General features: G+C 46.7%; 1 protein-coding gene across 2 annotated transcripts in view; it reads right to left on the minus strand.

Annotated features, from left to right (window-relative positions):
* The window catches only part of NGEF (neuronal guanine nucleotide exchange factor), a 120,157-nt gene that overhangs the window by 39,784 nt on the left and 52,769 nt on the right, over window positions 1–27,604 (minus strand). The window contains exons 1-2 of one of the 2 annotated variants that reach the window (XM_043877058.1): window positions 4,935–5,208; window positions 4,083–4,225 (exon numbers count right to left, since the gene is read on the minus strand). In XM_043877058.1, coding sequence (XP_043732993.1) covers window positions 4,083–4,225; window positions 4,935–5,041 — 250 coding nt within the window. In that variant the 5' untranslated portion in view covers window positions 5,042–5,208. Of the gene's footprint in view, window positions 1–4,082; window positions 4,226–4,934; window positions 5,209–27,604 lie in introns of those variants that run through there. The other variant, XM_043877057.1, reaches the window with a different exon arrangement.

A 27,604-nucleotide genomic window follows, 5' to 3' on the forward strand; every position in this document is an offset into this window, starting at 1 on the left:
GGCTGCCCAGCTGGCGATGAGACTGGGAAGAGAAGAGGGTCACCTCTGGGGTCTTACCCATCCTGCGGGCAAAAGGCAAGCCCCAGGGGAAGCCCCTCAGGCAAGCAGCTCTGGTCTGCATTGTAGGAGGCCCACGGACGGGAAGAAAGAGGCCATGCCCACTCTCCAGGGGAGCAGTGATGGAGGCCTGCACACCGTGGTGGGGGAAGGATGGGGCCGTGTGCCTGATTCAGGGATAGTTACATGGTATAAGATGGGGCCTGGTGATTGGCGGGTGCTGGGTGATGACTGATATTCGGGTGACCAGTAGGCAGGGGAGGGCTGGTGGCCCTATTCAGGAGATGGGGAACATGGGAGGAGGGTCTGACTGGGGATAGGGTGGTGGAGAGATGTGGGTCCACCTGATGGCTACGCTGGACTGGTCTGGAGCCTGGGAGAGCAGTTGAGGCCCTTGATATTTCTATCTATAAAAACAAAGATGGGGACCTCCCTGGTGGTCCAGTGGCTAAGACTCCTTGCTCTCATTGCAGGGGGCCAGGGTTCAATTCCTGGTCAGGGAACTAGATCCCATGTGCTGCAACACAGATCAAAGATCCTGTGTGCCACAGGTAAGACCTGGCACAAACTGCCCCCCCGCCCAAAAGATGATTTTCCTGGGAAAGTTCTAACAAGGATAAGTGTACTACTTGTAAAGCACTTTCTCACGCAATGCAGTATAAATATTACCTATTATTCCTTCTTTAATTGCTAAGTACATCTAACCTGAAGAGAAAAGGAAGGGAAAAACAGACCATCTTCTAAGTCCTAAAAAATGGCTGGATAAATTATATTCATAGTTTATAAATAACAGGAACCCAATAAATTACGTGTGGGTTAAATTACTTGGCTTCTTATGCTCCGTAATGCTAAATTATAAATCCTTTATGATTAATATAGCTTTACTTAAAAAAAAAAAAGATGATGTGATTTTACATTAGAATCTAGCAGATTACAACATGGAGTTAATTTGACAAAGGAACAAAAAAGAGAATCTAAATCTATGCTAAATGCAACCCAGATTGAGCTGTAATGGCAGAGGTTTAAAGCCAGTACACAAACCGGTTCAGTGATAAGCATAAGATATAACTATTGTTGGCAACACTGTATCAATTAATCTTCTGTGATTTCAATACTATTTTTATGGAGGTTTAAAGAAACCAGGGGAACTTCCCTGGTGGCCCAGAGGTTAAGAATTTGCCTGCCAATGCAGAGGACATGGGTTTGATCCCTGGACAAGCTGCTTTTATTTATTTATTGGTTTTTATATGTGACTGCTTGAGGATGTGAGGCATGGAGCTGTGGCAGCCATCTGGTGACATGAAGCCCAAACACTGAGAATGGAGGAGGGAAGGGAGCTAGGTGACTGCTTGACTTGAACCAACTCCAGAACTTTCTTCCTCATTCCTGGACTGACAGAATACATTCATTCTTTCAGGTCATTTTTTTTTTTTTAAACCTGGATATTCTATTAGAATAAGCCAAAGACTTCCAATACAAGTAATTTTAGCATTTTCTTAAAACTTCATACTTCTTTCTGAAGCCTTCAGAATATGAATTTAAATACCAGTTTTCCTGGAGTTACTGTGATTACAAAGGATTACCTGACACACTGGGTAACCTTTTTTTTTTTGGTAATGTGTTTATTTTTATTAGCCTTAAAATTCAGATTACAATAGAAACAAAGTAGCTATAACTGAGGAACTAGATTAGCAGATTAAAGTTTTGTATTTGAGATATACTGATGATGTATCATGTTTTTCAATTTTGTACATTCATTAAGCAAAATTAACTTTCCCTGTAAAAGCCTGCACCTGGTATTATATCCAAGCAGAATTAGAAGGCTCAGTTCTCATCTCTCTTAATTAAAATGATCTATATCAGGCTGGCCATGCTGCCCTGCAGAAGCAAGGCTCCTGGAGTCCTTCAAAATCTTACTTTTTGAAGAGAATTTTTTCTTCTTTTTCCTTTGAATTCTTCAGATAGAAACTTCCAAAGGGCAGGGAATTTTGTTTCTTAGTGAGCACCTTCTAGGCCCCAAGCAGTTGCTAGGTGCCAGAGACAACCACAGGACACACACGCACGTGTGCGCACGCAAACACACACACGTGCAATCACAGGGCCTCGGGGTCTGTGACCTCTAGGGCCACCAGCAACAACGACAATTGTACACCACGCCACACAGTCCTGGCATCATTCTCTCCTGGCCTGAGTGGGAGCCGCCACAGTCCAACACAGTGGTGCATAAATGCCCAGCGTCTTCCCACTTTCCTCCCCTCTTAACTCGTCTGCGTCTTTAGGAACGTGTTGTCCTCTCCTGATACCTGGCAAAGAATCCCCTTCATTCACTGAGCTAAGTGGGAGCAGCTGGCCTCTTGTAGGAATCTGCTTGGCACAGGCCTCGAGTCGAGGACGAAGGATGTGAGAAGGAGGCAGCCTCGGCCCTGCGTGTTCAGCACATCTGTTGAGCACCTACCCGGGATCCAGCCCAGAAGCCGGAAATACATATTCTCCCACCAGCACAGGGTGGGAGAAACGCCTGGGGATGTCAGTCTCCACTGTTCACCACAGGAGGAAACGAGGGCCGGGAGGAGCGCTGTACCCCAGTTCAGGGCTTCCAACTCCCAGCCTTGAGCTGATGCCGCTGGCTCCCCAGGAAGGAGGTCTCCACACGCCCACGCCGCAGAAGGGAGCCTCTCTCCCGTGATTTGAGGCACGGATCTCCCCACCCCCACCCCGATTTCCTTCCTAGTTCTGACGTTGATCCCAGCCAGAGGTATCCCTTTCTAGAGGGTGAGAGTCAAGGCTCCCAGCTTATGCTGAGGCCACAGTGGCCCTCCTCGCTATAAAGGGCAATGTGACCGAGGTGGGACAAAGGGATTTTCGTGGGTGCCTGTCCTCAGAACAGCCCCTCTCCATTTGCCCCAGTGAACAAAGGGAAAAGCTGCTACCACTCAGCCCCACATCCAGGGGGCTGGGAACAAAATCCTGGAGTCTGGCGAGGCTTAACTGTGTAGGGCTCCACCCTCAGCTTTGCAGGGGCTCAGCTCCTCCCAGGGTTCAGTCCAGAAAAACCCCAGCCAGGGGAAGAGAGAACTTGCCTGAAAAGTCTCCTAAACACCGGTGTCCCAGGGCAAAGGAAGCCCCCTTCTACGAGAGACACTTTGTGTCTGTCCGAGTGTTTGGGATGAAGGACAATGATGATCAATTTAGGGAAGGGCATTTTCAAGTCAAAATTTTAATTCAATGAATAAACGGCTGCTCTGACAACACTGAAGAACAGAAAAGATCTAGAGGCCGTCCCATTCCCCATGTTAGGCACTCACAGCCCCCTCTCATGAGGACAATGAGAACTAGTTCGATGTCATCAACAGTTCTTTTAATTGCAAGTGCTCGGGTTCCTGGGACACCTTCCCACTCCACGGACTGCTTTCAGAGTCTCAGCTGCAGCTGTGAGGCAGCTGGACTTCCAGCCACAATGGGAACAGGCAGGTGGAGCCAGGCTTCTCTCCCTAACCCGGGGAGTGAGGGTGGGGGCCTCTGGGGCTCCCGCCTTCTCTCTACCGTACCTCTCCTCCCCGGAGCAAAGTTGGTCATTGTTTCTCCTTCCAGAATGGCTCGGGTCAGCCTGACTCTCTGCAGACCCCTCTCCCTTTCCAGGTCTACCCCAGCCCCCTGGGATGGCCAGAGTGGCTCACGGAGCCCTCCCTCCTGCATGGCCCAGAAGCACTTCGCCCCTGGACTTCCTGGCAGAAAAGATAAGAGGACAGAAAGCCCTCCTTGCCCAGGAAAGAGCTGGGCAAGTACACCTGTCCAAGGGAGCAGGAAAGAAACACATTCGCTCAAGCCCAATTATACAGCTTACTAGTAACGTGCCGCAGTTTTGCCTATGGAACCATTAGAGCCAAATATGTTAAGAACCTTCCTTGTCAGGTGCGTTTTGCCCAGGTGAAACGCAACTGCATTCCAGGAGCAGGGTTCCCCTGAGCCCACCAGGAGCCCCCGTTTCCCCCCAGGGACGCCGCGCCGCCGCCAGGGACACCCACCTATTTGTTCGATGAGGTTTCTCCAGGAGTCGGCGGGAATAGGGTGGATCATCTGCAAGGCCTCGGTGAGCGTGGTGGGGCTGTCGGCGAGGGCTGGGAACTCCTCGGGCGTGGCCCCATTTCCTGGGGTGGAGGACGACTCGCTGTAGGAGGGGCAGGGCGGGTTATTTTTAAGCAGCGACCCACCTCGGCCAGCCGGCGAGAGGCGTTCGCACGGGCGGCCCTGGCCAACTGGACTCTGCCCCGGGATGCCCAGGCCGAGCGGCCGCCGCCGCCGCCGCCCCTCCCGGCCGAGCGCGCCCCACAGGCCCTTTTTGTCACCGCACCAGGGCGCGACCGGGTGATTCATTCCCACCCCAGCCCGCCCAGACCTTCATGTTTTCGGAGCTCGCGGGCAGGCGTAGGAAACTTGGCGCGCCCTGTCCGCTCCGCGGCGCCGAGCGGCCGCCCCGACGGGTCCCGCGGCCAGGAGCCCTGCGCGCACTGCGCACCCCGCGCCGCGCGCCGTCACACGGCCCCCTGTCCCCTCCGGGTAGCGACCGCCCCAGGGCCACGCGGCGCGGAGACTGGGAGCCCAACGGGACGCGTGCGCCCAGGGTTCCCGGGAGAGGGCGCGGGAGGTGGCCAGGACGGGGACCGGGGTGTCGGCGGTCCGGCTGGGGCGCACCCCCGACCCCAGGCGGCTTGCCGGCACGACGAGGGGCCGCGGGGGGCAGTGAGGGGCTGCCTGGTCCGCGGGAAGGGGTGCGGGGGACAGGCCGTTCGGGTAGGCGTCCCTGGCCGGAGACGCCAGTTGGGGCCACGGACGCGCAGCGGCGGCGCTCGGGGGTCGGCACGGCCGCTCGTCCTCACCTGCCGGGCAGGTGTCCCGCCGCTGAGTCGCGCGTGTCGCTCTCCGAGGTGGAGCTGTCGTGGTCCACGGCGCAGGCGGCGTTGAAGGCTGCGGCCAGCAGCTCCATGAGGGCCGGCAGCCAGGCCGGCTCTGGGGCCGGGTCGGGAGCCGCGCTGGGGGCCCCGAGCCGGGCCAGGGGCGACGAACGGGCTCCGGAGCGGGGTCACCGCGCGCTCGGCTGGAGCCGGAGCTGCCGCCGCCGCCGCCGCCGCCGCCGAGCGCTCCAGCAGGCGGGCGGGCGGGCGCGCGCCTGGAGGCTCCCGGGGTTGCCACGGCAACGGGGGAGGCGGGAGGGGCGCGCGCGGCGGGGGCGAGGCCGGGCGGCAGCGGGGCGGGGGAGCCTGGACCCGGCGCGACCCGGGCCCACAGGGCGCCGACTGCGGCCCGGGACCTCACCGCCGGATCCGCGCCTCGCTCCTCGGCCGCGGGCCTGGCCCCACCAGAGGAGACTTGGAGGGCAGGATGGGTGGGGGCCGGCGCGCTGCGGTCTTGGTCTTCTGGGCCCTTGCTCGACATCTGGCCAGACCTCGCCAGATCGCGGGGCGAGCTTGGAAGGAAGGGGCGAGGCGACCCTCTGCCCGGTTCGCCCTCAAATCCCCGCCTTGCCCACGCCGCACATCCCCTGCGGTCCATCACAGGGACCGGCCAGAAGACCCCCGCCTCTGCCGCCCCGGGTCCAGCCCCGAGAGGGACCCTCGAGGGCGTCCGCTCCTGACCAGACTGTGGAGAGGGGGCCAGCGGCGAGGCCTCTCACGGAGGAATCTGGCTGCCCCCAGGTACCCCGAGGCCTTGGCGGCCCGGGATGGGTACAGGGGAGAGAGGAGGAGAAACAAAGTGTCTTCAATCCTACCCTCAGTCCCCCTGCCCACTCACACTGACTTTTGGAAGGCAAAGAAAACTGCCCGCCAAGCAGGAGAGGTGGGTCCGATCCCTGGCTATGGAAGATCCCCTGGAGGAGGAAATGGCAGCCCATTCCAGTATTCTTGCCTGGAGAATTCCATAGACAGAGGAACCTGGCAGGCTACATACAGTCCACGGGGTCGCAGAGTCAGACTTAGCAACTAAGCAACAACAACCGCCTCTGTGTTAGCTAGTTCAACGCGCTTAGGGATACAGAGAGCAAACAAGGGAAACTGGAGTGGAGGGGAGTGCGAGTGGTCGGGTGTGAAGTAGAAATCTAGAGGGACGGCTCCAAAATCCGACTCCAAGTCCAGCAAGACAAGTGGCTGCAATCCCTGGCGTCCTTTTCTGCGCGCAGCCCATCCCCCTCGCCGCTACCCTGGGCGGTGCGGATGCCCGGACAGCCGTCTCTGCGGGCCAAGACCAGCCCAGCTCTCCGGAGGGCACCTGGGTGCAGGGCAGTACAGACTAGGCCAACGTGGGAAATCTCCGCATCTCCCCCTGCACGGTCCTCCCACGGGGCATTTGTTTAAATTAACAAATTCCCCGTTTTTCCCGATGCAAATACTCCTGGTGGGAGGGGTTCACCAACTAGTTAGCTGTTTGGCTTTAATGCATCTTTAGCCAGCCGCCTATCTCCCTGCAGTGCAGGAGACCCGGATTCGATCTCTGGGTTGGGAAGATCCCTTGGAGAAGGAAATGGCAACCCACTCCAGTATCCTTGCCTGGAAAAATCTCATGGACAGAGGAGCCTGGTGGGCTGCAGTCCATGGGGTCGCAGAGTCTGGCATGACTGAGCGCCTAACACTTACTTAGCCAGCCGCCTAGAGCTCGCGGCAACAGTGAGAAAGCATTTTAGGAAGGGGCCTTCTTGCCTCAGTTCAGTTCAGTTCTGTCGCTCAGTCATGTCCGACTCTTCACGACCCCATGGACTGCTGCACGCCAGGCCTCCCTGTCCCTCACCAAATGCCAGAGCTTACTCAAACTCATGTCCATTGAGTCGCTGATGCCATCCAACCACCTCATCCTCTGTTGTCCCCTTCTCTTCACTCCTTCAATCTTTCCCAGCATCGGGGTCTTTTCAAATGAGTCAGTTTTTCTTGCCTGGAGGAAACTAACTCCCCTACGCAGACTACAGTGGGCGCCCCTGGCGATCTGGGCGCATTCCACTCAACAGGTGCTCAGGCTGACACAAACCGGTTCCTATACCTGCCTCTTAGCCCCATTCCCCCGCGAAGGGCCAGAACGCACAGGTCTGGTCTCTTCTTGCCCTTAAGGCCCCAGGATATTTGCACGACAACCATCTGGTCATCATCTCCAATCCAAGCCCCTCCCTTCCTTGACTCATTCTGAGTCTCTCCAGACAGTCCTCTCTCGAGCTCTGCACTTTCATCTGTCAACCGGCCTTCTCCACTGGGATGTCTGCTAAACACTCCACTAGGGCTCACATTCCCCTTGCCGGATGCCCCCCAGCCAACCAGGAGACCAGGCAGAACCCAGAGCCAGCCTCAAGTGCGCTTGTACCTCCTGTCACCCCCCAGGTCAAAGCCTCACTGTCCCCTGAATCCTTTGAGGCTTTCAAAGCAGTCCCCTCTTTGGTATTTGGACCCCTCTCTCTCTCTCTGCCCAGGCTTCCCTGGTGGCTCAGCTGGTAAAGAATCTGCCTGCAATGCGGGAGACCTGGGTTCGATCCCTGGGTTGGGAAGATGCCCTGGAGAAGGGAAAGGCTAACCTCTCCAGTATTCTGGCCTGGAGAATTCCATGGACTGTATAGTCCACAGGGTTGCAAAGAGTCAGACACAACTGAGTCACTTTCACTTTCACTCTTTCTGTCCAGCCTTCTCTCTGTCCCCCTTTTAACCTATGGGTCTGCTCTTGTCTCTTCTCTGCTTACAAACCTCTGCTGGGGTCCCAACCCTTGTGGGTGAAGGTCACCTCCTGGCTCTGTAACAGGCTCTTTACCATGTATCCCACTCCTTGCCATCTTCCTCTGCTAGGACTCTGCCCAATCCATCCCCTAAGTCCTCACCCTTCCTGGTTGAGGCTCCCTAGGGCATCGCCACTGGGCCTTTAACTCTGTATAAGCGGCGGCACCGCCTGGCACTGTATTCGGGGTGAATAGGGCTGTCCCTACACCGAGACATGGACTGGTCACCCTGCTGTCCTGATGTCTTTCCTCGGGGTCCCAGGAGGTGCAGTGGGTGGGCAGTCACTGGGACCTGCTGCTTTGCGTGGTTTCAGCACCCCTGAAACATGGTATAAAACTAAATGGAAGCTGGGAACACAGGGCTGCACCAAGGAGGAAAGATCCTTTTTTTTAAAATCAGAAAATATTCAAGTGAAATTACGTATATTAAGATGAGTATAATAAAACCTTCCAATTGAAAAATAAGCTAAAAATATCCTTCTAATTATAAAATCAGTTTAGAAAGTCACTGAGTTCTGAAGGCATATCACCTGAAGCTACATTCCATTCCTCATGTTCTATTTTCTATCACACTTGGTGCTTACTGGGCAGGCTATTATTAAAGTCTCTATTTAACTGACATTTCGTTCTGAATCATTCACAAAATAAAGTACAGGTAAATATTTTAAGTATTTATGCTCCATTAGTCCATAGTTGTTGCTCTGTATTTGTTAAGGAATTAATGATATGTTTCTTAAAAAATATTTAATTTTTTATGTATTTTATCTAAAGATTATTTCTTACTTTGGGTTATAAAAGGTAAATATTAGAAACGAAGTGGATTCTTATTTGTGTAGCAACCTCAGTCTTCAGGAGTTCCCATGTATGTTTACAAAACATCAACTTTATTCTGAGAGAGAATTGTTCTAAGCAGAAGGAAGTTAGAAATGATCTGGTCCAGTTCTTATTTAGAAAAAGAAGCAGCAGAACCAGAGGGTTGAAATGACAAGCCCAAGATCCCAAAGCTGGCTAATGGTCAATTTTGGAAGTATGTGCTAGTAAGTCAAGACTGCATTGTGTGGGATAAGGAGCGGCAAATTTCTGTGTTCTTATTCTAAATATTTTTAGGGAGACTTCCCTGGTGGTCCAGTGGTTGAGAATCTGCCTTCCAATGCAGGGACTCCAGTTTGATCCCTTGTTGGGGAACTTGTTGCAATCCCACATGCCTCTGGGCAATTAAACCTGCATGACACAGCTAGAGAGCCCGGGCGTGGCAAGGAAAGATCCCACACAGTCAAGTAAAAGAAATGAATAAATAAATACTTTTCAAAATTTAGGGCCGTATGATATACCACCAGATTACCAAACATTAAAATGCATCTGTATGCTTACATCTAGTAGGAAAGTGACTTTGTAGTGAGAAGAAAATCCTCAAATATACATTTAAAATCTTCTAGAAACAGGTACTTGATAACTCTTAATTAAGTATATATTTTAAATCTATAAACACAATTTATTTTTGTCATTCTTAAAATACCTTTCAGTTGCCTTGAAAATCAACACATTTAAACCAGAGAGGCAGTGCCAGCCGTCAATCCACAGAAGCTAAGTGACCTCCCAAATTAGGACAATTAGGAAAAGGACAAGACGTAGTTTCTTTCTCTGCAGCTCCAAGAGAAGCCATTCAGTTCAGTCCAGTTGCTCAGTCGTGTCTGACTCTTTGCAACCCCTTGGACTGCAGCACACCAGGCTTCCTTGTCCATCACCAACTCCCGGAGCTGACTCAAACTCATGTCCAACAAGTCGGTGAGATAAGAAGATTTCCCCACAAGAAGACTCTCCTGGAAGTAGATTCTTCTGTTGCATAGTTGGAAATATTTTACTGGTGACGTGGAGGTGGAGATCTTTCCTTGATTTTTACCATGAGGCTCATTTGTAAATGTGGGATCGTCACATGTTATAGAAATGTTTCAAACACAATCAGTTTATCCCTGTTTATTAATCTTACCTAAAGAGAGGTCTGGCCTTTTCCTTGGGCTCCTGGGAGGTGACCTAGCTAAGCCACTGAAATACCTGATCAGAGTGTCTTTGCTTACCCAGGGGCTGGGGCCACATCAGATAAGGTGGAGGCTTTGGGCCATGTGACAACAGCTTGACCTCCAGAGGGGCTGAAGACGGAGGTCAGTCACCTGGGTAGCCAGTCAGTCCTAGCTGATGGAGCCCCAGTAAAAGCCCTGTGTGCCCAGGCTCAGAGGAGCTTCCTGGCTGGCAGTATGGTCACATCCTGTTCCCCAGGAATGTTGGCTCTGTCTGCAGTTTCATAGGGACAAGATAACTGAAAGTTCTGAGTGGAACTTTTACGGATGCTGTCCTGTGCATCTCTACCCTTGTCTGATTTAAAACTGTAGCTTTTCACTGTAATAAACCATAACCATTAAGTAATAGTTCTGAGTCCTTTTCATGAATTTTGGAACTGATGGAGGTCTTGTGCGCTGTCCCCGACTTTGCAAACCTTGAATCCGGCCTAAAGTACAGTGACTACATTCCTCTTAGAGCCTTCAGTTTTCTTGATCTCTTTTTCTCTCCCTTAGTCTGCCCCATACACAACTGGCGGGTTAGTTTTCCTCAAACACATCTGTTTCCACCCATCTGCTGTCTTCAGTGACCTCCCCCACCCCAGCACCTGGCCGGTACTTCCTTGCTAACAGAGTTAAGGTGCAGCCTGCAGTGGCTTCTCACTCCCAAAATGAGAGAAGATATTCACTATACCTATGACAAAGGTCTCCAAAATCAGCAAGGAAAAAGCAAGCAGAAATACTCAGTCAAATATTGGCAAGAGATCTGAATAGTCAGTTCTCAAAAGAAGACGTCCCAAAGGCCGAAAGGGTGGGAAACAGTGTTTTTACCCTCTTACTAGTCAAAAAAATGCAAATAAAAGTCACAATGAGATATCATGGCATCCATTCTGACCCAGGGAGCTGGGTCACCCTGAGAGCACCCACGGCTCTGTCTTTGCTCTGCTTGCTCTGCCCTGTTATCACCCACTTTCACGGTTCCTCTTCCCGGTGACCTGAGGTGTGGGGACGGGGCAGCTCTGAAGATGTCATTTATCTCTGCATCTCCAGCATCCTGCCCATCCAGGAGGCATCGGGAAAGAGTGAATTAAAAAATATGGGGAAGTTGATAGCTGTTCTGTTGTCGCGTCCTGGGTTTCAGTCTCTCTTCTGCAGTTATTGAGTGTAACATTAGCACGCCCTTGGTATTACATCTTGCCTTTCTTTGGTTAATGAAGATATTTCTTTAACCGACCTCTTTGGGAACTAGCAGGCCTTCTGGGGTTTGATGCACCAAGTGTTGAGGATGTAACTGACCTGCTGTGGTGAATCAAAAAAACCTATGAAAACTGGATTCACCGTTTTGGTGAAGTGAGGAGCGTTTTGTTTTTGTTCTTTTTTGACGTGGTTGCTAGGGTGGACGATTGTTTATAGTTTTGCTTAAATAGGGAAAAACCTAGAGGGATGAAGAGATGCATGCAAATATTTGTCTGGTTTAGGGAGATATGTGAGTGTTGGACAGGTTTCAGTGATCACGGGAAGCAGGCATTGTGGTCTTAGGGCTTAGCTGCCGAAGATTTGACATTGCTCTGTTGAATACATCTTTGGAATCAAAAATAGGCAGCCAAGCTTTGCTCCACTTCCAGGCGTGAGAGGGGCCTGGATGATGTTACGTGGCTAGTGAAATGTCAAAATTTCCAAAACACTTTGATGGTTTGTGTGTCCCTGGTACCGTCCTTCAAAGGCTGAGACAAATAGTGGCCATATAGTCAATTATGAGATGCAGACAATTGTATGGTCTTGATGGAAATGTATTTCTCAAAACAGGCTCCCCAAAATAACTTATGGGTAAGATGCTATAATGCTGTGTCTTTATCTGAAACTGCAGAAAATAAAAGAGGGCCTGGAATATGGGTTTGTTTGGAACATTACTAACCAGGGAGCCAGAAACACATGGGGTCTGAGGATTTTGATTGTGGGTGATGTCATATACTTTGACCAACAGGAGCATTTCAGAAATAAGAGGGACCTAAGGGAAAATACAGTTATTTCCAAAATATGTTGAGGATGAAATTTGGAGAAAATGAGATTGTGAGTTGCCTCTGTACACATCAGTTACATGTTAGGTTGTGGCCATTAGGATTTATACACTCTTAGTTGGAACTCAAACTGTGAAGGCATTAATACCCTACTTTCTCCCATTTAAACATTTATTCATTTTAAATCACTTTACAAATTATATAGTTAGATCTAATTTAGTCCTATATTAATTAGACCATTTTGTAAACTATAGCACACTATACAGATAGAAAGTGATACTATTATTATTTGGAAGTCTGCACTTGTTGTGATGGAGAATACATTGCCTTAACTATTAACCAAATGTAGTAAAATTATTTAAGGTATAAAACCAGAAAGAAAAAGATGTCCATCATGAATAAAATAGACTTGAAGGAAAAGCACGTGTTAATAGTTGACAAAATTAATAACTAGACGTTATTCATACGTTGTTCCTTGAAAATGGCAATTTTCTAAAATCGAATTGGATTTTAGAGAAATGCTTTCCTTAGCAAGAAGTTAGCAGTGCAAAAACTTCTTATTTCCTACTGAAACAAACCACCTCGTCCTTAACATCCACTAGAAAGAATGTTCTATGTTGAGTCACCAGGACTAAACGTTCAAGGATTTAGAGTCTCATAAAAAGACCAAGATGTCTTTGGTAGAGACTGGTCACTTTACAAGGGCTATTACAGGCTCGAATGAGGTGTCCTACCAAACAGGGTGCCTGCTTCCAGGCCCTTGACTGCCCGTCACTATGATGACAAAAATGCCTTTCGTTTCATCCCAGGAATTCAAAGCTTTTGACTACTGTTGGGAGTATCTATTTGAAATTTCTGAAATAAGGGAACTGGTGACCACAGTGTACAATAAACAAAGGAATGTTATTGTAAAGACAAAGCACGATATTTCAAAATCATATCAGATACACAGCAGTCAAAGAATTAAAAAACTGATCAGCCAGTGTTAGCCAAGCCTTGTGAACTCCTGTTTGCTTCTGGAGGTGGGCATGCGAGTTGATGCAACCTTTTTAGAGGGCATTCATTTCGTAAATCTGCAAATGTTCATACTCTTTGGCAAAGAGATTGTATTTCTAGGAATGTATCCTAATGAACTGTAGGAATCCATGTGGAAAGTTAGCAACAAGAATGTTTATTATGGTATTATTTATCATAATGGAATAGTTGGAGTAGCCTAACTGTCCAATAATAGGAGATTGACTATTTAAATTTTGACATCTCTGTACACACTGCAATATTTAAAAGGGATAATCAACAAGGACCAACCGTACAGCACAGGGAACCCTGCTCATTGTTAGGTGGCAGCCTGGATGGGAGGGGAGTGTGGGGGAGAATGGATACATACATATGTATGGCTGAGTCCCTTTGCTGTTCACCTTAAACTATCACAACATTGTTCATTGGCTATATTCCTATATAAAATAAAAAGTTAAAAAATAAACTATGACATGTCTCTAAAATAAAATATCATTAAAATGATCTTTTTTTTTTTTTTGGTTGGAGCAGGGAACTATAGTTTTATTTATTCATTTAAAAATATTCATTTATCTGGCTGCATTGTGTCTTAGCTGCGGCAGGCGAGGTCTTCATTGTAGCACACAGTGAGGTGCACTTTAGTTGTTCTTTGGCAGGTGGGATCTTAGTTCCCCAACCAGGGATCAAACTTGTGTCCCCTGCATGCAAGGCAGATTCTTAACCAGTGGACCACCAGAGAAGTCCCTAAAATGATTTTTTGAAAATCTGGAAAGATGCCCATAATATACTGACTAGAAAAGTAGATTCCCAAACTGGATGGTAGTACAATCTTATTCTGTTTATAGAGTTAGACTTTATAGACTTTTAAGCATACATATACATTTGAAAAGGACCGGAAGAATGATCACCAAAAACATTTCATAGTACTAGTAGTTGATTGGTCAGATTCTGAGGGAATTTTCATCTTTTTACTCATATGTGTTTAAAAAAATTTTTATTTTTTTGCAAAAAATGTGTCACTTATGTAATAAGGGAAAAAATTACTTGAGAACATCAATCCCTTAGTGTGCAAACACTTAGAACATGAGTTTAAAGTGTTCATATGACCATAGGGAGTCTTGATGAAGTTGAAAAGGGGGAGCTGAGTACAGTTCATTAGGGTACATTCTCTAGATTTACTTGGGGAAAAACAACTCAATTCATTACATAAACCTATCTTTTAAAAGCTCTTCAGTTTCCAAAGACTCACGAATTCAAGTTTTACAGTAGATTACTTCCTGGCATCTCTAAAATTAAAGCACTTACCTGATATTCTGATCTGCCTGGTTGTATAAATAGTCTTTTTTCCCCCAGAAATCCCCCTTTACCTTCCACAAACCCACGTGTACACTCCTAACCAGAATGCTGCTTTATTTTTTTTCACTGAAGTCCTGGTCTCATTAAAGGAGTCATCCAAGAAATGACTGTCTCCAGTAAAAGGCGGTTCTCCCCACACCACAAGCCTTTCCCTGCCCAGCTGCATGGCTCTGTCCCACGTGTGCTGGCTTAAACGCCACCTGCCCCATGAAGCCCACCCTGCAGCCCATCCCATGGCTAAGGATCTCCTGTAGCACTTCACCAGGGCTGCTCTGGAGGTGTGATCATTTTCTTGGAGAATGAGTTCTCTGTCCTCTTGGACTGTGCATGGAGACAGGACTCAGCCTGACTAATGTTTCCCTTCCCGCGCCCCCTCAACCCCCTGCCGCCACTATGTTGGGAGAGACCTTGTGCATCCTGGACATTCAAGACATTGTCGCCGGATGGAGGTGAAGTGGAGGAGGTGTGAAAGTATAGGCGTTCTTTTGGTCTCTTCCCAGTGTTTCTCGGTAAATTACAGTCAGAGAAATGTTTACAAACCCTTTCCTCAAACCTACTCTCCTTGCTACTCCCGAAGCAAGTGAGTGCACTGGTAGCTGAAATACCATCATTTCCTGGGGGAAACAGCAGCTTACCAGCAGAGAAGTGAAATTTCATTCTTGTTTCTTTACCTATTTGTAGTTCACCCCTCCCCTGAGCTGACCAGTTGATGCTTCTTTTCCTAATTTTAAACCCATGTCTCATTTTTTCCACGCAGTGAAGATTGCATGCTAAATTATTGCTATTTCTAAAGTGTTGCTCAGCCCTTGGAGTAGCTTTTATTTGTCACAGAGTCAGCGGGATCTCGAGGCTGGTTTCTTTATTAGGCTCAGGATAAGATGGTCCTTATTTGTCTCTTTTCTTCCTAACAAAGAGGGTCTTTTGTGGGGAGTCTCAAAGGAGGGTCTTAAGCTCAGCATTCTTGCATTTGAAATTAGCATTTGTTCTTTAAAAAGAAGGAGACTCTAACCTGTCATCAGTTGAATGTTTTCTGTAAGAAGTGATGGATTTTTACCAGGAGAGAGAAAAGCCTCGTTGACACTGTGAGTCAGAGAAATGACAGAACAGAACCGGAAAATTCCTTCCTGTTGAGAGCACCTGAGCATACGCCGTGTCCCTTCCTAACCCAAGGCCTCCGTTTCCTTCACAGGCTGTTAATCTCCATCGACTGTGTGTGTGTCTTAAAGACGGAGTGCACTAAATTTTCTGTTATGACCAACCTGAAAATCTTCAGGGGAAACAGGTGCTGTGCATTGCTGATGGGAGAGCAAAACTGTCCCACCCCATGTGGAAGGGATCTTGCCATAACTAACAGAACCACACAAGTTCAATGGACCAAGTGTGTGCGTGTGTGCTCAGCTGCTTCAGTGGTGTCTGACTCTTTGCAACTCCATGAACCGTAGCCCGCCAGGCTCCTCTGTCCATGGGATTTTCCTGGCAAGAATATTGGAGTGGATTGCCATGCCCAACTCCAGGGAATCTTCCTGACCCAGGAATCAAAACCACGACTCCTGTGTCTCTTGCACTGAAGGCAGATTTTTTTTTACTGCTGAGCCACCAGGGAAGCCCCAGACTGTTTATGTTCCCCCACAGACCCACCCAGAGAAGATGGAGAAGCTGTATACAGTCAGCAAAAACAAGACCTGGAGCCGACTGTGACTCGGATCAGCAGCTTCTCATAGCAAAATTCAGGCTTAGAGAAAGTGGGGAAAGCCAGGCATGACTTGAATCAAATCTCCTATGAATATGCAGTGGAGGTAATGAATAGATTCAAGGAATTAGATCTAGTTAACAATGTGCCCGAAGAACTATGGATGGAGGTCTGTAATATTGTACAGGAGGCAGCGAACAAAACCACTCCAAAGAAAAGGAAAAGCAAGAAGGCAAAGTGGTTATCTGAGGAGGCCTTACGAATAGCTGAAGCTGGAATCAAGATAGGCGGGAGAAACATCGATAGCATCAGATATGCAGATGATACCACGCTAATGGCAGAAAGTGAAAAGGAACTAAAGAGCCTCCTGATGAGGGTGAAGGAGGAGAGTGAAAGAACTGGCTTAAAACTAAATATTAAAAAAACTAAGATCATGGCATCCAGCCCCCATTACTTCATGGCAAATAGAGGGGAAAAGGCGGAAGTCGTAACAGATTTCCTCTTCTTGGGCTGTAAAATCACTGTGGATGATGACTGCAGCCACAAGATCAGAAGACGTTTGCTTCTTGGCAGGAAATCTGTGACAAACCTAGACAGTGTGTTGAAAAGCAGAGACATTACTCTGCTGACAAAGGTCCATATAGTCAAGTTTATGGTCTTCCCAGTGGTCACTTTCTGTTGTGAGAGCTGGACCATAAAGAAGGCAGAGCACTGAAGAATTGATGCCTTTGAACTGTGGTGCTGGAGAAGACTGTTGAAAGTCCCTTGGAGAGCAAGGAGATAAAAGCAGTCAATCTTAAGGGAAATCAACACTGAATACTCGTTGGAAGGACTGATGCTAAAGCTGAAACTCCAGTATTTTGGTCATCTGATGTGAACAGCTGACTCATGGAAAAGTTCCTGATGCTGGGAAAGATTGAGGGCAGAAGGAGAAGAGGGCATCAGAGGATGAGATGGCTGGATGGCATCACCAATGCAATGGACATGAACTCGGGCAAACTTCAGGAGATGGTGAGGGACAGAGAGGCTTGGCGTGCTGCCATCCATGGGGTAGCAAAGAGTCGGACACACCTGGGTGACTGAACAGCAGCAACAAATTCGTATGCTGAAATCCTAACCCCTGAAGTGATGGAGGTGGGGCTTTTGGAGGATGATTAGGTCATGAGGGTGGGGTCCTTATCAATGAGATTAGTGCCTTTATAAAAGAGGCCCTAGAGAGATCCCTTGTCTTGATCTTGGCTTTCCCAGCCTCGAGAACTGTGAGAAATAAATGTTTGCAGCTTACAAACCACCCATTCTATGTTATTTTGTTAGAAGGGCCTGGTTGGACTAAAACAACAGGCATTATCCCTTTGACCCAGAAATTCCATTTCTCAGAATTACCCTGAAGACACATCCTGAAATATGAAACAAAATGTGTACAAGGTCACTCTCCATGGCATTGTTTTGATAGCAAAATATTGGAAACAACCCACATACCCATGCAAAGAAGGTTGGTTGAATACACCATGGTATAGTCACAGGATGAAGTCCTATGTGGCAGAACTGAGAATGAGGAAGGTGTTTCTGAACTGATATGGAGTGATTTCCAAAGCTAGGTGAAAGAAGCGAGGTATGGAAGACCGCATGCAGTTTGTGAACTAAAGAAGAGGAAGTCATATAATTATACACCCCACTGCACCCCTGTCCCAAATAGGAAACACAGGAAGGAAAAAAGGGAAACTAGTAAAGATGGCTATTTCCAGAGTTAGGGTAGAGAGTAAGATCTTTCTGAATGTACTTTCTATATAGTTTTGAATGTATAACCATGTAGATGTTTTACATATTCAAATAGTTTTTGAAAGATTAAAAGTATGGGGGAGCATCAAATCCTAGAATTGAAAATAAACGGAAACAAATGAGCCTAAGTAATTATCAAATTGATAGAGAATGAGAGAAATAAATGAGAGAAAATGAGAGAAATGAGAGAAAAAATGAGAGAAAAAAATTCAAGCAATTTGTAAAACGTGTTCTGTCTTTGTGCTGTTACTGAGATCTATTCTAGGAATAAAAAAGAGCAAAGACATTTTAAACTTTACTTGGTAAGTGTTCTGGATTGAGCTGTGTACCCTGAAAAGATACATTGAGATCCCAATGCCTGGTACCTTGAATGTGACTTGATTTGGAAACAGGGTCTTTACAGATGTCATGGCCTTAAGATGATATACTGCTGAGCCCTAATCCAGTAACTGGTGTCTTAAGAAGAAGGAAATCTGGGCACAGAGACATAGACACGTAGACAGGAGAACACTGTGTGAAGATGCTGGCAGAGACTGGAGTGATGCATCTACAAGCTAAGGAATGCCAAGGGTGGCCAGCACCCCCAAGAATCTAGGGGAGAGGCATGGGACGGGTTCTCCCCAGCAGCCTTCAGAGTGTGGCCATGCCTTGATTTTGGACTTGTGATCTCCAAGACTGTGAGAGAACAAAGTTCTGTTGTTCTTAAGCCACCCTTTGTGGTGCTTTATTGCAGCTGCCCTGGGAGACTAATATGGGAGGTTCGTTATTGGTTATGGTACAGGTAGGGTAACTGTGAAATTCTTCTTTGTGTGTTCATAGGATAAAGCATTATCCTATAGTAAATACACTGATGTTGAGAACCGAGGGCCTCATATGGAATAGGGAGGAAGGGTAGGAATGCTGTGTGTTGCGCTGGAATTGAAGGTGTCCATGTGAACTCACATGTGTGCGTGTGTGTATACACACGCACACATGTTTCATAGCTCTGTCTACTGTAGTAGCAATGACTTTCCAGTAGTAATGAGCACATAGAGCCCAAAGATCTTGGTTTCTAAATATTATTCTGCATTTTCAAAATCCTTTCAGGAACTGGGACTTCTTGGAGAAATGGCTGACTCCAGGATTGGGATATAGAAATTATATTAAGATCTTCCTGTGTCAGATAATGAGGAAGTGCTCAAGGACATGAAGAAATATATCAAAGGGACATAAAAGTCAGCTTAAAGGGCTTTTACTGGCCAAATTTGTGACAGTTTGAACACCAACGGGAATAAGACACTAATAGATTCAATGGATATATTGAATTAAACCACAACAACAAATAACTATATGAATTCACAGTAAAACTCAAAAACAAAATAAAAGACAGAGAAGAGGACTTCTTCACTGAATATTGATTAATATAAGAAGGAGGAATAAAAGAACATTCCCATTTTGCAATTCCCAATGCAATGGTTGATTCAGGAAGAATCATTATGAATGCTAAAAGCCACGGAGTGAAGGAAAGAGGGTATGTACATGGTCTTAAACTATCACTTTTACAGATAACCTGTTAGTTGCAAAAGGAAAAAAATTATAGCTTTACTTTGGAGCAATCTGGCAGCATCTGAATTAACCAAACGCTCAAATTTAGCATCAGGAATAGCAGGCCAGCTGACATTAATGCCTCTGGATGGGGTACAGTTTGAAGTACACACCACCTGGGTGCATTCTTGCTGAAAATGTTTAACATGAATCTAACCAAGTATCTAGCTCTGACTTCAGAGCTAGAGAATACAGGGAGTAAAGGAACAAGTTAAAACCCTGCACAGGGATGTAGTCAGACAAAGACACGATGGAGGCCATTCTGCAGTTGATAAGCCTGGATTTTCACAAAGTCAGTCATGGAAAAAAATGGGGAAACTGTTGAGATGATAGGAATCTAAGGAGAGCACCTGACAAATGCAGTGCTCAAATTTTGATTAGACCTTGATTCACAAGTTTGGATAAGACCCTGGTTCTGGGAAAGGTTGTGGGCAGGAGGAGAAGCGGGCAACAGAGGATGAGAGGGTTGGATGGCATCATCGATTCAATGGACACGAGTTTGAGACGACTCCGGGAGATTGTGAAGGACAGGGAAGCCTGGACGGCTGCAGTCCATGGGGTTGCGAAGAATCGGACACGACTGAGCCAATGAACAACATGAACCCCAGCTGTAAAAGGCATTTTAGGGGAGAATTCCCTGGCAGTCCAGCAGTTAGTGCTCAGAGCTTTCACTTTGGTGGCCTGGGTTCAATCCTTGGTCAGGGAACTGATATCCCAAAGCCAAAAACAAAAAAAGGCATTTTGGGGAAAAGTGGAAGAAAATTGAATATCGACTGGCTATTAGATAGATTATGGAACGATTGTGAATGTTCTTAGGCGTGAGAAGGGCATCGTGATTATGTAGAAGAATAACCTTATTCCTAGAAGCTTTATGATGGATGTTTAGGGGAGAAGTGTTTGATGCCTGCAATTTACTTTCTCATGATTTAGTGGAAACAGAGGAGGGAGAAAGAGCATGCAAATATGCTAGGTGTTAATAATTTAGAGGATCTAGGTTGAGCGTACATGGGAGTTCGTTGTACTTTTGTTTCCATTTTTCTGTATGTTAAATTTCTTTCTTTATAAAAAATTGGGGGAAAGGAAAAAAGTACTTAGAGAAAAAGCACATTTGATTTAAAAAACCGTATTAACAATCAATTTTAAATGCAATCCGATGTAAGGTATAGGATGTTGAGTCAGGCATGGTATAAAGGCTGAAGGAGTGAAGTGGCCTTTGCTAGGTGAGGTGGCCCAAAGGAGGCCCTACTGGAATGTGAGCCCCAGGAAGGCAGAGCTTGAGGTCTTCTGTCCACTGCCGACCCCCTGGTACCTAGAGCAAAGCCTGGATCCTACTAGGTACTCAAGAACATCCATCTGACACAATGAACTGTGAATAGCTCAGTGATAAACACCTTTATCCGATTTCTGGTTTGTTTTTTCAGGAGAGACTCTTGGTCAAAGTTTAAAAGCATTTTTATTGCTTTTCACGTATTCCATGAAACTACGAAATGTTATACCAATTTATACTCAACCAGTGTCTCTCTCTGTACCCTTTCTGGTATTCAGGATTTGAATTTTAAGCAATTTGCCAGTGTGATACATGAAAAATGATATCACGCTCTGTTTTGCATTTTTTTTTCTTTACCAGTGAAGTTGGTTTCTTGTATGCGTTTATGATGGCTTTGTATTTTTCTTTTGTGAATAATCTTTTTGAAACCATGGGGAATTATTAGTCAAATCCACGTCTCCTGCCTTTATGAATCAAGGTCATTTTAAAACTTGCATTTCTTCCAAACAGGGTTTAGCCTAAATGATAAGATGTTTGCCTGAGTTGTTTTCCAGGAACTTGGAGTCACTTGTGTCTAGTTTCAGCCAACTGGGCACTAGCAAGTGTTCACACAGAGACCCTTCGACAGCAAAGTGCCGAAAACTCCACCCTCACATGGTGCTAAGAGCCTGCATTTTTGAACATGCAGAGGCCTGTAGCTTGGTTTCACCTGCGCAGGAAGACAAGCCTGAATCTTTCCCCCAGTCTCCCCTCCCCAGCTCCCCAGGCTTCCCACATGCCTTGGCCTGCCCTTTTCCTTTGTAAACTCTTTCGCTGCTGCAAACCTTGGCATCTCAGAATTTTGGCTTGCTGCATGTGGGGCAAAGCCAACTTGGTTCAGTGATGTTTTTCATATCTTTTGCTTGTTTTAATTTTTAAGATAATATGGCTTTCCAATGGATTAGTACATTCAGTGAGCTGTTTTGTTTGTCTAAGTTTTTTTTTTTTTTAAGCATGACCTGGGAATTATCTGGCGGTCCACTGGTTAGGACTCCATGCTCTCACTGCTGAGGGCCTGGGTTCAATCCCTGGTCAGGGAACAAACATGCTATAAGCCGCACAGTGCTGCCAAAAAATTGAAAACATGGGCCATTTTGTAGGGAAAGCTCATTTCTAAGATATGTATGAGTGGAAGTATCAGTGAGGGCTCTGGGTGCTGAGTCTTGGGCAGCGGGGTCGACTCTGCAGCCCCTCCCCTCTCCTTTCTCCTCTCCCTCCTCCCCAGGATTCCTGACTCCACTTTCCCACTGGAGGGTGGGCAAGGTCTTAGGCCTGGAGATGAGGGTCTCGGGAGGCAAAGAGGGGCCTCACAAGGTCTTTTGGTCCAGCCCCTGCCTTCAGTCAGGCTAGAGAGCTGTATTCCAGTTTTACCGAAAGGACGATCAAGAGGGCAAGACCTCTGTGCATGGACCCGTGCCGTTCCAGGGCCGAGTGGGCGAGGAGGGGCTCGGGGAGCCTCCTAGTCCTGGCGGTTGCTGTGACCTCAGGTCACTTACAGGGAGACCCGTTGCCTCTGCCGCCCTGCCCTTGTCTGAGATGGTTTGTCCTGAAACGGTCGCCATCAAAACCAGACTTCTGCCTGTCTGTCACTTCATTCTCCTTCTCACTAACCTATGATTGATTTCACCGCACGCTTCAGAAAAAAGGAAGAAGAGCTGACAAATGTGCACGTGCGTGTGTGTTAGTCACTCAGTCGTGTCTGACTCTTTGTGACCCCATGGACTGTAGCCCGCCAGGCTCCTCTGTCCATGGGATTCTCCAGGCAAGAATACTGGAGTGGGTTGCCACTCCCTCCTGCAAGGGATCTTCCCAACCCAGGATCCAACTTGGGTCTTCTGCATTGCAGGCAGATTCCTAACCATCCGAGCCTCCAAGGAAGCCCCCTTAAGGAAGAGCTCCCAGGAAATATGAGAGAGGGAGGGAAGAAGTGAAGAGATGAAATGCCAAGCTTGAGGGTTTCAGGATGAGCCTGTCTCAGCTTCTTCCAGAGGGGCTCTGGGACATGAACTGCCCCTTGGTCACAAGAAAGCTGAAAATTTATACGTTGATGTCAGTTGCTACTTGAGGGCTCTGAGGACACTGTGTGTGTGTATCGGTATATGTATGTACATTCCCCTGGATGGCAGGGGAACAGGAGAAAGGCAGATGGGGTCAGACGGACCTGATGCCAAGCATTCTGCCCAGCATATCCTGTATATGGGTAGAATTTACTTTCTAGCCCAGTTTATAGAATGTCTCCAATGTGTTAATTACCTATTGTGTGTGTGTGTGTGTGAGAGAGAGAGAGTCAGCTTAGTTGTGTCCTGTCTGGGGGGGCCAGGAGTTATCTCGGTCAGCTCGGGGTTTTCCACTCGTGAACCCTCCCAGGCACTGCCTCTGGCCCTCTTTCCATGTAGCAGACTCTTGCGGTAAAATGCACTACCTGTGATTTAATGTTCCGCCTTGAGCCCAGATCCAGCATGTTGCCTCTTTGGCTTGTTACAGGTTCTTAGCTCTCTCCCCAGGCCAGGCGGGGTGGCCTTGTCTTGGCTGGCATGTGACTTTGCAACCTGGGAAGACCTGACTCCTGACATACTAATTAAACTTGGCCAAAATAGAGCAGGCGATTATGTTACAGCGCGGAGTCAAGATCTTAATTTGGAGGTTTTGTAGTTGCATGACTGGCAGTGTCAGGATTTGGGAGGCCGACGGTGCCAATTACCCACGTCAGAGAGAGAAAGCCGAGGTGAGGGGAGGGCGGGGAGGTCTGACACTCTCTCCAGGGCGCTGCGTGCCTCTCTCTGCGTGGAGGCTCTCTCGCTGCGTGGAGGCTCTCGGGGCCTCCAGGGTGCCAAGGGCCCTGCCACTCACTCTTTTCTCTCTGTAACCTACTCCCACCCCATTCCCTTAAAAGTGAAAGTGAAGTTGCTCAGTCGTGTCCAACTCTTTGTGACCCCATGGACTGTAGCCTACCAGGCTTCTCCAGGAAGCTTCACCCCAGGAGTGGAGTGCCATTTCCTTCTCCAGGGGATCTTCCCATTTCAGGGATCGAACCCAGGTCTCCCGCATTGTAGGCACGTGCTTTACCCTCTGAGCCAGCAGGGAAGCCATTCCCTTATGTTCAGTGGAAATCCCAGTACATTGTCTGTGGGCAAAAGAAGTCCTCTCTCCCACGAATTACTTTTTTAAACATTAATTTAATGTATTTGACTACTCCATGCAGCATGCAGGATTTTAGTTCCTCAACCAGGGCTCGAACCCATGGCCCCTGAAGTGGAAGATTAGAGTCTTAACCACTGGACCACCAGGGAAGTCCCTCCCATGGATTCTTGTAAGAAAGATGACTTGCTTGACTGTATCGCTGTTGTCAGTGACCGGAAATTTTGAGTGGCAGTTTTTCTTGGTATCTCCTTTTTAAAAGTTGAAGTATAGCTGATTGACTAGTTTTACCAGTCAATTACTGGTTTTACTGGATTGAGTAATCGTTACCTTCTCCAGGGGATAGTCCCAACTCAAGGACTGAACCCTGCATTGCAGGCAGATTCTTTACCATCTGAGCCACCAGGGAAGCCCGGTTTCAGATGAACAACATAGTGATTCAATATTTTTACAGATTATGTTCCATTGAATTCTGTTAAAGTTATAAAATATCAGCTATTAAAAAAAAATAAAATAAAATATCAGTTATGTTCTCTGATTTATACATGACATCCTTGTGTCTTATTTTTTTTATACCCAGTAGTTTGTGTCTATTTATCCCCCTCCCGCATCTTACCCCTCCCTCTCTTCCCACTGACAGCCACTTCTTTGCTCTCTGTATCTGTAAGTCAGTTTCCGTTTTGCTGGTTTATTTTTCAGATGTCTCATGAGTGAAGGCACACAGCATTTGTCTTTCTGTGGCTCACTTATCCTGTAACGTGAGCCAGAGGCAGGACGCTGAGGAGAGGCTTAGTGGAGGCTTTGCGGCTGGAGTTGAAAGGCCAAGGGGAAGCACAAAGCCTGTGAGGGCCTGGCACCCTCCAGGGGCAAAACCCAGGTTACCATAGGATGAAGGGGCCGCAAAACCTTCAGTGGGCTCCAGGGGGGCTCTGTGGGTGAGAGGCTGGGGCTCACGCCTCAGGCGAAGACCTGGGCTATGTGTGCTCTGCGTGGTGACTGAGGCAGATTTTTAAAAATAAGGCCAGAGTCATGCTAATGGAAACTGGAGATAGGAATATAAATCCAAGGACAATACATAAGAACCATGTAATATAAGAATTGTTAATACGTATAAGAATTACAGAGGAAATTCAAGCTGTTCGAGCTCTGACAGATATTTATCAAGGACCTACTATGTGGCAAGCACTGTTTTCAGTATTTTCCGTATGTTCTTTCATTACTTTCTCGTGACTCTGTAGAGTAGGGTGTGTGTTAGCTTCTCTGTCATGTCCGACTCTTTGCAACCTCATGGAATGTCGCCTGCCAGGTTCCTCTGTCCATGGGATTCTCCAGGCAATAATACTGGAGTGGCTTGCCTTTCCCTTCTCCAGGGGATCTCCCTGACCCAGGGATCAAATCCCCGTCTTTACATCTGTCTCCTGCATTGGCAAGTGTGTTCGTAACCACTAGCGCCACCTGGGGAGCCTGTAGAGCAGGGTAATACTTATTAAATTTCAGAAACTCTTCCGCTGTGTGGTATTTGCTTTTCTTTTTATATACCAGCCAATGTACATTTCATTATAAATTCTGGGAGATGATCTCTCATTGCATCTAGTAACTTTTTACTGATTACTATGTTTTTCCAATAGTAGATTAGTTAACTTCATATATCATTTTCTACAAAGAAATAGTATTATTCGCAAAACAATATTTCGGGGGTTGTATGTTCTAACTTTGCCATCTTTTTGCTGTGAAGTTTTGGCAATATAACCAATTGACTTTACCAACCTACCTTTAAAAAGGGATTAGTGTATCTACCTCTCAGTATTGGTGGTTTAAATCTGTGACTGCTATTCCTATACAACCAACATACTAAATGAATGAGTGAGGAACAGGCAGTAAGAAATCAGGCCAGAGGATCGTTGACATACATCCTTTTATGAGAATTAAGTAGCACAAACTTCTCAGTAATCTGCCAACAACCAGAATCTCCCCTGGAAGAGCTGTTCTGTATTGCCTTCAGGTCATGTAGTCAAGGTCACAGTTCTTTCCACAGAGCATGACTTGAGGTGATTGGGGTCTAGGAACCTTTCCAAGCATCTAGAAACCTTTTCAAGGAATGCATCAGAGCCACACAACTAAAGCTAAACAATAGCCTCCTGGATGATGGGCTTTAGGGCACTGAGGTTTTCTGGGACATTTCCAGGAAAGTGGTTGCTTAATGTGTCCCTGAGGCACCAAATAAGGAGTTTTCTGATAGAAATTGGCACTCAAAACAGTGGAGGTGCTTAATAAACATTTATTAAATGAATGAACACATAAATAATACGTTCCTCTGGCTTGCAGGGGTGAAACATCTGCCAAGAGTAATGATTTTTGTTTCAAAGCAGCTAACCGCAAAAATGATTCATTCTTTGCACCAGTATATGGATAACAGAACAGATCATCTATGAAAGCAGCTGTTGATTTTGTCCTCAGGGTTGTCACGTACAGCAGCTCAGGTTGTGCACTGCCCAACACCAGGGGGTTACATAGATGACAGTGTGAATGGTTCCTCAAACAAAAGATACTGCCTTCTCAAATCCATGGCAGGGGAGGCAAACATCCACTTCATTCATTTATCAGCTATCTGAGGCCTAGGGATGTGACCATGAACAAAGTATCATCTGATAGAAATGATAAGTCATCAGGAAATAAATACAATGGGGATAGTACATGGTGCTCTGTGAGCTTGAGAGAGAAGCTTCTAATGCAGCCTGTGGCATGAAGCGTGAGGGAGGGATGCTGGGGGGGAGGGGGGTGGTCAGGGAAGGCTTCCTGGAAGAAGCTAAGTGAGACCTGAAGAATGAATAGAAAGTATCCAGGCAACACTGATGGTTGGGGGAGCAGCAAAGGCCCTGAATTTAGAGCACTTGTAAATCCTGGATGAGTAATAATGGGTATTGACCATTGTTCTCAGCACTTTAGTTTTCTTTGTAACAACTCCAGTGAGTTAAGCATTGCTATCACCCCCAATTTAAAGATGCATGAACTGAGTCAAAGCAAGCCTGAATAACTTGCCTAAGGTCACATCTAATAAATGATGGAGGCACATCCTCCCCAAGGCCAGGCCAGGAGGTAAAATTTTTGAAATTAAGAATTCAAAGAATTAGAGAAAGTACAACTAATAAGATACAGGATTGGGACAACCAAAGAAACGGAATAATTCACATTACGCTCAAGGGATAGAACCACTAAAATAATAATTTAAGATCAACATTAGGTTACTGAGAAGTTGTTGTAAGCAGCCAAGCAAACAAAATAAAAGGACTTATAAAGGATTATATCAATAGCTTTAAAAGAAACAAGAAATAATAAGTTAAAACCTACAAATCCTCAAAAGTTTAGGTATTTAAAAAGTAAGATAAAAACAAAATGGGATCGGGGGAGGGAAGGAATTGATAGTAAAGCAAAATCAGAAGCACTGAATTTTAATAGTGGAAATAACCAGAAAGGTAAAATGCAAAAATAAAACATTTAAAAGGTGATTTAAATAGAGGGAGAATAAAAAGGAAGATAAGAGGAGGGCATGGCAATCTACTCTAGTGTTCTTGCCTGGAGCACCCCATGGACAGAGGAGCCTGGCGGGCTATACTTCCATAGGGTTGCAGAGAGTCAGACAGGACTGAAGTGACCAAACATGTACCCAAGAAGGAAGGTAAAGTAAGGAAGCCTAAAAATTAAAATAATGATATGTAAAATAAACTAGAATAACTAAATTAAGGCAAAATAACCCTAAAAGGACAATTTAACAAATAGCAAGATGTCTACAGTTTAATTGTTACTTTCAAACTGTGGTGTTGGAGAAGACTCTTGAGAGTCCCTTGGACTGCAAGGAGATCAAAC

This window comes from Cervus elaphus, chromosome 20 (genome assembly GCF_910594005.1).
Source record: "Cervus elaphus chromosome 20, mCerEla1.1, whole genome shotgun sequence".
NCBI lineage: Eukaryota > Metazoa > Chordata > Mammalia > Artiodactyla > Cervidae > Cervus > Cervus elaphus.